This window comes from Sinocyclocheilus anshuiensis, unplaced genomic scaffold, assembly GCF_001515605.1.
Source record: "Sinocyclocheilus anshuiensis isolate Anshui unplaced genomic scaffold, SAMN03320099.WGS_v1.1 scaffold419, whole genome shotgun sequence".
In the NCBI taxonomy this organism is placed as follows: Eukaryota; Metazoa; Chordata; class Actinopteri; order Cypriniformes; family Cyprinidae; genus Sinocyclocheilus; species Sinocyclocheilus anshuiensis.
In genome coordinates, this window is record NW_015548228.1 from 890,156 (window position 1) to 900,326 (window position 10,171).

The 10,171-nt window shown below is 37.7% G+C and overlaps 1 protein-coding gene across 3 annotated transcripts in view; it reads left to right on the forward strand.

Moving 5' to 3' along the window:
• The first annotated feature begins 8,548 nt into the window (after positions 1-8,548).
• LOC107654513 (pleckstrin homology domain-containing family H member 3-like) overlaps positions 8,549-10,171 on the forward strand; it is a 57,932-nt gene continuing 56,309 nt past the window's right edge. Inside the window, exon 1 of one of the 3 annotated variants that reach the window (XM_016441608.1) lies at positions 8,549-9,020. In XM_016441608.1, coding sequence (XP_016297094.1) covers positions 8,886-9,020 — 135 coding nt within the window. In that variant the 5' untranslated portion in view covers positions 8,549-8,885. The remainder of the gene's footprint in view (positions 9,021-10,171) is intronic. The other 2 variants (XM_016441609.1, XM_016441607.1) reach the window with 2 other exon arrangements.

Genomic DNA, 10,171 nt, shown 5'->3' on the forward strand with positions numbered 1-10,171 from the left:
TAATAACCAGTGGGTCTACCCTACAGTTACGGGCCGTGCACTTCTGCTCACACGCAAACCTGTAAGAAAGCCTCTTTTAAGAGTGCATACGCCATGTAAATGAACGCAAACACATGGTCATAAATATACTGCATTTTGGATGCTTTTAGCAACATTAGATGGGTAATTTATAGCTTTTTAAAGCTTGGATGAAAAAGAAAATAAGCTTGCATTTTCACTCTAGTTTACACATTATGTTCTATTAAAAACAGGTTCTCTCACACAGAATTGTGAAATAAAATGTAGCTACCTACAGCATATAAGAAGCATTAAGAGTTCTACACATCCTTGAGTGATAGTTTATTACATATTGCAGCTAATTAATGATGTTTTAGCAGGGAATGTACAATATAATTGTAAAATTGGTTATTGTATTATTAGAGATTTTAAAAAAAGCTGTCTATCAGTCAATATTAAATATACTGTGTTTCAGCTGATATAGGGGATTGTGCATGCATTATTTTTACATATAATCTTATTATAACATTACATAATTACAAATAATTTAATTAGTATATCATTTTATTAGCAGTCATTTGTCGGTTTCGCTCTTAACAAGAAAATAATTTTTGGTATTGGCTAGAATTTTAATATCAGTGCATCTCTACTTTTGGCTGCCAAGAGTTTAGTACTGTCAGCCTACAGTTTAAACTATTTTACCATGTTTAAATGGTGAATTCCACAGATTTTGTCTGGGCCTGCAGTTAACAAGAGAGTTAAAGGAATAGTTCACCCAAAAATGAAAATTTTGTCATCATTTGCTCACCCTCATGTCATTCCAAACCTGTATAAGTTTCTTTCTTATGTTGAACACAAAATAAGATATTTCGAGGAATTTTGAAGAACAGTTGTTGGTCCCCATTGACTTCCATAGTAGGGAAAGAAATGGAAGTCAATGGGGTCCAACAACTGTTTAATTACCAGCATTCTTTAAAATATCTTCTTTTATGTTCAACATAAGATAGAAACTCATACAGGTTACTCTTCATACAAGAGAAGAGAAGAGAAGAGAAGAGAAGAGAAGAGAAGAGAAGAGAAGAGAAGCGGTTGGTCTTATCTTTCTCCCTCTTTGGTTTGCATATACCGTGCAGTATGAGGGCGTCTGGATGCTGGATCTTTCTCGCTGCTTGTTTTGCTTTGCCATTGTTTTGTCTTATTCCTTCTGTGCTCCAACCAACCCTATATGGATGTGTCTGTGTTTGCGTATGCATTCACAGATCTGCGCCTTTCTTCCTGGGTATTGTTGTACGATGCTGATGCAAGACATGATAAGGTCTGCTTTTGTTTATGTCCTCCTTTCTCCTTTAATTTTCTAGGCCAGTTCACAATGGACAGAAATCAGCTACTATCAGATAGCCGAGAAGTGTCTCAGATCCTGTTCTGTCACTGCCGTGACCATAAGAGAAACATTTTTTTTTGCAAAAGGAAATACCAGGAAGTTCGCTCTGAATGGTGTTAACATGAGCAAAAAGAGTGGCACTTGCTTTCTTTCTCAAAAGTTAAACAACAACTTCCTGTAAAAGAGCAGCAGAATGTGTCCACAAGGGAGATGGTTAAGGGACACATACAGTGCACTTTACAGAAATTAAATGGGCTGTGAGAGTTTTTTTTTTGGGTCAGAAGTTTATGGAGAGAATATTTTTTCTCCTATGTGCCCTCTCCCTAACACCCCTCCTTCCAGAGAGATTTAGAAAGAAGGAAAGACATACACACAGAAAGAAAAACAAAGAAGAGCGAGTTGTATACAGACTGATTCTCTTAAAGCAGACATTTGCAAAATATGAGTCAGAGCCTGGATTCAGAATTCATATATGGTTTAATCAGGCCTGCAGATCATGTATTACGAAAACACTTTTCATTTACTCTAGATAGCTTTCATGAGCATTTAAAATGCTCAGAGTTGCCAGATTTCATGATCCAAATCACCAAATGTCAACCTCATGATCATCTCATGATGTGACTTCATATCTCATATCTGAGTTTGTATCTCACAATGTTACTTTTGACTTTATATCTCACAGTGTGATTGTATATCTCTAAAGGACTTTATATCTGACAGTTTGACTTAATATCTCATAATGTGACATTATATTTCAAGATGTGACTGCATATATTGTAATGTGACATCATATCTCACAATAACGTGACTGTGTATCTCATAATGTGATTTTATATCTGACAGTTTGACTTTATCTCAAAATGTGACTGCATATCTCACACTGTGACTTTTGACTGTATATCTCACAGTGTGATTTTTTTCTCATAATGTGACATTTTTTTTTTTCAATTTTATCTCTTAACTGCATTTGCTCTGAGGCACTGGAAACAGGCCTCCAAACTCTCCATTGCAAAAAGGCACAGCTAATCACAGTATTCTGCCCAGAAAAGTTTAATGCAATGTATTCATTGACGAGGCAGCTTGTGCTGTTTGGTGCCACTTATATGTACACCAAAGCAAACCTTCTCAGTAATAACCTTTAATAAACCAAACACAGATATTATATAACAACAAATCTCATGAAAGTGCGTATAAATAGTATGCCAAATAAAAACAAAAACTCGTGGTATTGATACGCAAAAATGGACTTTGGTGTGTATATGCTACGCGATGGGTAGGATTAGGGGTGTGGGGTAGATGCGTATCATATGCACGCCAATAAATTTGGTATCATATGCATGCGAAAACTGCGTATTACATGCACGCCAAACACGTGCGTAGCATATACATGCCAAAGTCCATTTTTGCATGTCAATACCACAAGTTTTTATTTGGCGCACTATTTATACGCATTTTCATGAGACCAGGCTCTATATAAACCACTTGTCTTTATTCTGAATCTCCCTTTACTTTGCCGTTTTCATTCAGCTTGCATTTCTTTTGCAGTTATACTTCAAATATAAAAATAGAACTGCAACTGCACCAGTGCCACAAAATTTGCCCTAAAGGCATCACTATATCCTTCTAACAACTCTACCATGACACAGTATAGTAAATGTCTGTATGGTGGTCATTTGTGATGTCCTCAACTTAGATTTACAAGGCTTCAGGTGACCTCTGACTTCTACAGCTATGAGCTATTCAACCACATTTCAGTCAAGCCAGTAAGACAAATAAACTAAGTAAGAAAAAAGTCTGGAGAATAAGGCTGCATACTAACAAAAGAAGAGAAAGAGACAGTGTAATCATGAACAAGCAGTTCATGGTGGAAGAACTTTATAGGATGAATATCATGAGTTTGGTGTCTGTCTATTGTCACGGTGACTCAGGGATTGACTCTATCCCATTTCTCAAGTAGAATCTACACTTTAAGGCCTAAAACAACCTCATAGACAGGAAATGTCAATTATACCAAGTTCTGACTTGAGTGCAAGTCATGAAGAGAGAGAGGAAACGTGAAGCAGGGGGAAAAAGACCAACTATATTACAAGAATTTCTTGCATGATTTTATGTCAATCTGAATTAAATTTGAATTAAAATCTCCAAGTTTTAATTCACATCATGAAATTAAACATTAGAGGGGTCCTGTTATGCTTTTTCACATTTTCAACTTCCATCAGTGTGTAATATTGAAGGTACAAACAGTGCCATGTTAAGCCTTTGTGGGGCCCTGGGCTAATACAGCTTTGGGCCCCCCACCCTCGCCCCCCATTACATGGCAGTTATATTCAATGAATTAGTAAATCAAATGTGCAAAAACACATGTTATACTCGTGAAATAAAAATAAAGAAAACATAATGCGCACGTCATAATCCTATAGTAGGCTAAAAATGATGTACATAAATTAAACAATATTATCAAGTAATAATCAGAAATAGCCCAGCAAATACAATTAATTAATTAGCCTATCACTCACCACTAAAAGGGCTTCTTCCTGCTCTTCTTCTAATAAGTTAAAATTTTGAAAATGTATAATTTTGCTTCCAGGTTTAACAACTTAACTTACAATAGTGAAAGACATCTTCCCTCAGGTAGATTGTTTGTTTTCTAGCTGGATGTTGTGCTTATGATCAATAATCATGTCTTTGCATTCCCCCAAACTATTTGCAGAAATCAAAACAAGAGTTCCACTCACTGTGAAGCGGGAGTGACTAGGCGGCAGAGGATTCCGCTTGGTCTTAAAGCCTTCCTTGAGCAGCTACGTTTGCAATTCAAACAATGATTTGGAAAAATAATAATTCATTTGTTATTTGTATGGTCTAGGTCAGGGGTGCCCAAACTCGGTCCTGGAGGGCCGGTGTCCTGCAGAGTTTAGCTCCAACTTGCCTCAACACACCTGCCGGGAAGTTTCTAGTATGTGTAGTAAGAGCTTGATTAGCTGGTTCAGGCGTGTCTAATTGGGGTTGGATCTAAACTCTGCAGGACACAGGCCCTCCAGGACCGAGTTTGGGCACCCCTGGTCTAGGTGGTCATACGGAGTATGCCTGCAAATACGGGACAAACTGATGCCTTAAATATGGGATGATTCCGTATTATATGGAACGGTTGGCAACCCTATATAAAACGCAAAAGAGAATTGTCTCGGGGGCCCCCTAGTGTTCAGGGCCCTGGGCTGCAGCCCATGTTGCCCATTAGGATAACGTGGCCCTGGGTACAAAGATTTTGAAGCCCAAAAAAGTGCATCCATCCATCATAAAAATACTCCACACGGCTCAGGGGGGTTAATAAAGGCCTTCTGAAGTGAAGCGAATCGTTTGTGTAAGAAAAATATCCATCTTTAAAACTTTCTAAACCGCAATCTCTTGCTTCCGCTAACTGTTGTACACGCAAGAGAGTGGCGTTCCAGTGGATGACGTAGGATGTAGGCGCAGCGTAAGCTCCAGTGAGAATATGCTAGTTTCGCGAGAACCAAGTTTTGTTTACAGCAAAAGAAAACCTCTTGGCCTATATCGAAATCTTCAGACATTTTTCTTTACAAATCCTAATTAGTGACCAGTGTTTTGTTTTGCTCTCTCCTCTCTTTATTCTCTATATTTTTTAATATAACAAGATTGTATTTGTCTGAACGAAGAAAGTCATATACACCTAGGATGGCTTGAGGGTGAGTAAATCATGGGGTAATTTTCATTTTTTGGTGAATTATCCATTTAATGCTGTTATCTGATCAGAGAATTCTGCTATTGACCTGTCAGAAGAGAAGAAGCATTCCATAAAGGAATGTTATTATTAAACTATTTGCTAAATATGTCCCTGTAAATTGTAAAGCATCTATAAAATAAATAAAGTTTCTGATATTATTAATGTTTAACCCTTACAAGCATTTCAGTCATTTTTGGTCAATTTTTTATATATATATTAAAAAATGGTTTCCTCAATCTGAGTGGTTAAAAAATTGTAAGCTGTAAAATACACATTTGAACAGTCGGGAGGATGTGGAGGCACAATGGACTGTGGCATCAACACTGAAAACAGAAAAAGGGCCCCAAATGAAGATTTAGGGTTTGTTTTGTGAAAATGAGACAGAAAACTGAAAACATCAGTGTGGTCAAATTCCTCTCACTCCCTTGTATTCAGAGACAAAAGATGGGTGTGATAATGACAGTCTGTTTTTTCTTGAAAACCTCACACTCTCACAAGCCATATATAGACACAAGACTCCCTTTTTCTTCTTAGCATGGGCAGAGAGATTGAGAAAGAGGGAGAAAGAGAGAGACTGCTCTAAAAATAAAACATCTGTTCCAGGAGCAGGTCAGGTGGGAGGCAGGTCTGAAGCGCCATGACAAGGAAGATGAGAAGAGAGAAAAGCAGAGGTATAAGCCATGAGGAAAACGATACTGTAATCTGTTAGAGAGAGAGAGAGGATGAGGAACTGACTGATAGAGAAAGAGAGATGCCAAGCAGGGGGGTTTTACTGGACAGCACACTAGCTAGCCCCCTGCACGAGTGTGTGCATTTGTGTGCATGTGTGTTTGGTAAAGCCACAGGCAGACTTAAAGACAAACACCAGGGCCAGCTTGCAGAATGATGAATGCATGGAGAGAGTCAGCAGAGAGCAGAGCAGAGCAAACGAGAGGAAATTAAGGCATAGAGAGAGAGCGAAGGGAGCACAGGCACAGAGGGGCCCTGAAAAAGATCAGTGTCATCTGCGTGAACGTGCGCGAGAGAAAATGTGTTTGGTGTGCTTTTTGAAAGCATGATTTATGGGTGTACATGAGTGAGTAAGTGAGTGAGCTGGGTTCTGTGTGAGACTTCAGGAAAAGAAGGATTAGAGTGGAAAGACTGACAATGTGTGTGATGGAAAAATAAAGCTTTAAGACACAACTGGTAAAAATTATGAACTCACACTGAGGAAATGATCACATTTCAAGAAGTTGTATTTGCACTCAGTCCTGTTTAAAAACTGGATTTTTATGGGAGAATTTTGGGATTTTACCAATGATTAAATAGACACCTGCATAAGCCATTTATTTTATAGAGATAGAGTTTAAGGCCAGTATTTTATTATTATTATTTTTTTTTTAGAAATTAATACTTTTAGACATATTATTATTGATCAAAAGACATGATATTTTGTCTCATATTTTGTTTTTGAATATTTTTGAAAGAAGAACATCTTTTTTTTGAAAGAAGACTCTCTTTTTTTTTGAAAGAAGACTCTTTTTTGCACAAATGCTGTTCTTTTGAGCTCTCCATTCATCAAAGAATCCTGACATTTTCAAATCAGCATATTAAATGATTTCTTAAGGGTCATGATGTGACTCTGAAGACTGGAGTAATGGCTACTAAAGATTCAGCTTTGAAATAAAAGTTATTTTAAATACTAGTAATATTTCACAATACTGTTTTACTGTATTCTTGATCAAATAAATGCAGCCTTCATGAGCAAAAAAAATAAAAGGAGAGTCTTCTTTCAAAAATATTGCTAGCAATGCCACAACCAATGGCTGATTTTGGGAAGGGACATCAAGGAAACAAGGAACAAGGAACAAAAAGGGACTTTTTGTTAGCCCAATGGCTGACAGCAAGTATTCCCCTGCTGGAAAAAAAAATACTTAAACTTACGCTGGTTTCCCAGTCTGGCCCTGGCTGCACACTGGCAGACCATTTTAAACCAGCTAAGACCAGCAAATCAGTGTAGTTCAGCAGGGACAGGAAACCTTTTTATGAACTATAACACAACTTATGGTAACCTTTATTGATCTTTCTTTTGATCTTTTTTTGATTAATCTCTCAGCTATTTAAATTCAGTTTTCAGACTTGTTTATTTGATTCATACTAACAGTTCTGATCTGACCAGTTATTTCCTGGAAGATAGGTACAATAAAACTAAATGAAAATGAGTGATGTTTGTTTGGTGTCCACAAGGAGTCATTTGCTTTCTAAGCCATAAAAATATAATAAATGACAGAAGAAATGTAGAAAACAGACATTGCACAAGACAATAAAGAGGAAGAGGGATCATCAGACCTTTTGGAAGTCACACAAAAAAGTATTTCTGGTGCTCTACCCTCTCCCCTCATTCTCTGTCTGTCTCCCTCTCTTCAGAGCCTCTCGTGACAGGAGTTTCCTGGAATAAAGGAGTCCATCTGCTTTCCATTCAGGCACATAATGTGTTTCAGGAGACTACATTACCCCCCAACACACACACACACACACACACACAAAACACAGAGTGCTCATTCACCCCTTTACCCAGAACTTCACACTAACTTGATAATACAACTGCACAGTCTTAATATAATAGTTATATATTATAGTCTTTCTGTGATAACATCATAGTTTGGACAAGGCCAGATTTGGGTAAAAATAGCTCTTATGTGTAGTAATCACTGAGTAAACAGACCAAAGAGTGCAGACAGGTTCATAAAAAAGTATAATTTGCTTGTTTATGGTCTAAATTTAAAGTTTAAATGACAGGGATTTGACATTTGTGACCCTGGACCACAAAACCAATCAAAACTGGCACGAATATATTTGTAGCAATAGCCAGCAATACACTCAAAATGATCAAATTTTCTTTTATGCCAAAAATCATTAGGATATTAAGTAAAGATCATGTTCCATGAAGATATTTTGTAAACTTCCTACCGTAAATATATCAAAAAACTTTTTTTTTTGTATTATTAGTAATATGCATTGCTAATAACTTAATTTGGACAACTTTAAAGGCGATTTGCTCAATATTTTGATTTTTTTTTGACCCTCAGATTTCAGATGTTCAAATAGTTGTATCTTGGCCAAATATTGTCCTATCCAAACAAACCGTACATCAATGGAAAGCTCGTTTATTCAGCTTTCAGATGATGTATAGATGTTTCAGTTTCAAGAAATTGACCCTTATGACTGCTTTTGTGGTCCAGGGTCACTTACTTAGTTGTTGCTTTACAACGAGACTCAAACATTTCTGATCCCATCACTGAATCGCTTGCATTTCCTGAAATGCCTACTTCCATGTGTGCAGCGAGCCAGACAGTGGGCGGGGCGTGTTCTGGGCGTGTGCGTGGTGAGCCAATCATCTTGCGAATCCTAACGCATGGGGTGATTCGCTCCGCCCCTCCACTCACGCTTCTCAAAGAGTCTTGCATGCTCATGTCCCGCAGAATCAGAGACGCGACAGAAGCCGATAAGAAGCGTGGTTTTATCAACTCTCCTTTTGAAAGTAGCCGTGGGATAAAAAAAGCATTTTATCACATCAGTTTTTCTCTTACGTTGGACGCGTATTTGGATATATCCCGCGTGATAGAACGCGGTATTGTCAGTTGTCCCAACCGAAATCGTGGAGTTTATTCACTCGGATCAGCCCGTTTCCTGCGACTAGACAGTCTCCATCTGTCCCATCTGCACGACAGGACGGTGGACATCACTGGACTTTTACGGATAGAAACTGGACGACACGCCGTGATTTGAATGCCTTTGCAGGGGCTTGGCTGGCTTGTGTGCTGCAGACAAGGCTTCAGTTTGCTGGCTCGGGATCATGGGGAGAAAGAGGAGGAAGAGTCTTTTGAGTTACGCAATCCGGACGAGCACACACACACGGGACGGGTATGTAGACAAAACTAAAGCTGTGTCGCAAAACATAGGAAGCTAGCTGACTACCTAGACAGCACAGTATGATACCCAGTATGGCTCATTTCTAGCTAACTTTTACTTTTTTTAAAACGTAACAATATTTTTGTATACTTGTTTTATTTTTTTATATAATTGTTACTATTTCACTAGTCATGATCCCATACATAACAAGTAACTTTTATTGTTTTGAAGTAAAATCAAGTAACATATTGGCATTTTCCCCCATTGAATTGTATGGTGATGTGTGGTTCAGATCTCAGCTATTCACTTCCAACTAGCATCTTTTGCTAACGTTAGTTGTTGCAGATACCTATTCCTGTTTACTAGTACTTTTTCATTTGGAAGAAGTACTTTTTGTTGGGTGTTTACTAGTAACTAGTCCTGCTTAGTACTTATTTACTAGATACATGTACATATTTATCTAGACACGAGTATCTATCCTAAGTGTCACTAGCTACATTACTTGTCTCACTAAATGGTTGTTTTGTTTGTCATATATATATATATATGTATGTATGTGTGTGTGTGTGTGTGTGTGTGTGTATACACACACACACACACACACTAGGGGTGTGCGATATATATCGTCTGCGATAATATCGTAATTGTTGTTTTAACGATGTGCGATTTGACATTATCGAGTATTTTGCAAAAACCATTCAAAACATCCCTACAGAGCGCACGCATACATTACGTGAAGTCTAGACTAGTGCGTGTGCGCATTTAGTGTGTTTTCTTTCACTGCATGATTCAGGCTATTAAAATGCATTTAGAATGATCACAAATTCAAGACATGATGGCAGAAAATGTATATATTTATACCACTTCATATAGTTACTCAATTTCACACGAAGAGTGCCGTTTTTCTCCAAAAAATACCATGATTACAAATGTGACATTGAATTCAATAAACAAGAAGTTAATTAAGAGACTTACGTTTTAGACACGATATTGCTTGTTTTTGCTCTATTTCGCCAAAAAATAAATCATTCCGAATACAGCCACAGTGCTGTTTTGTGTCTCTGAGCAACATGACGGTGTTTCGTTCTTGAATGAATCAACCGTTTAAATGATTCGGTTCAATCGCAATGACTCACTTATTAACAGTGATTGCTGCCACCTGC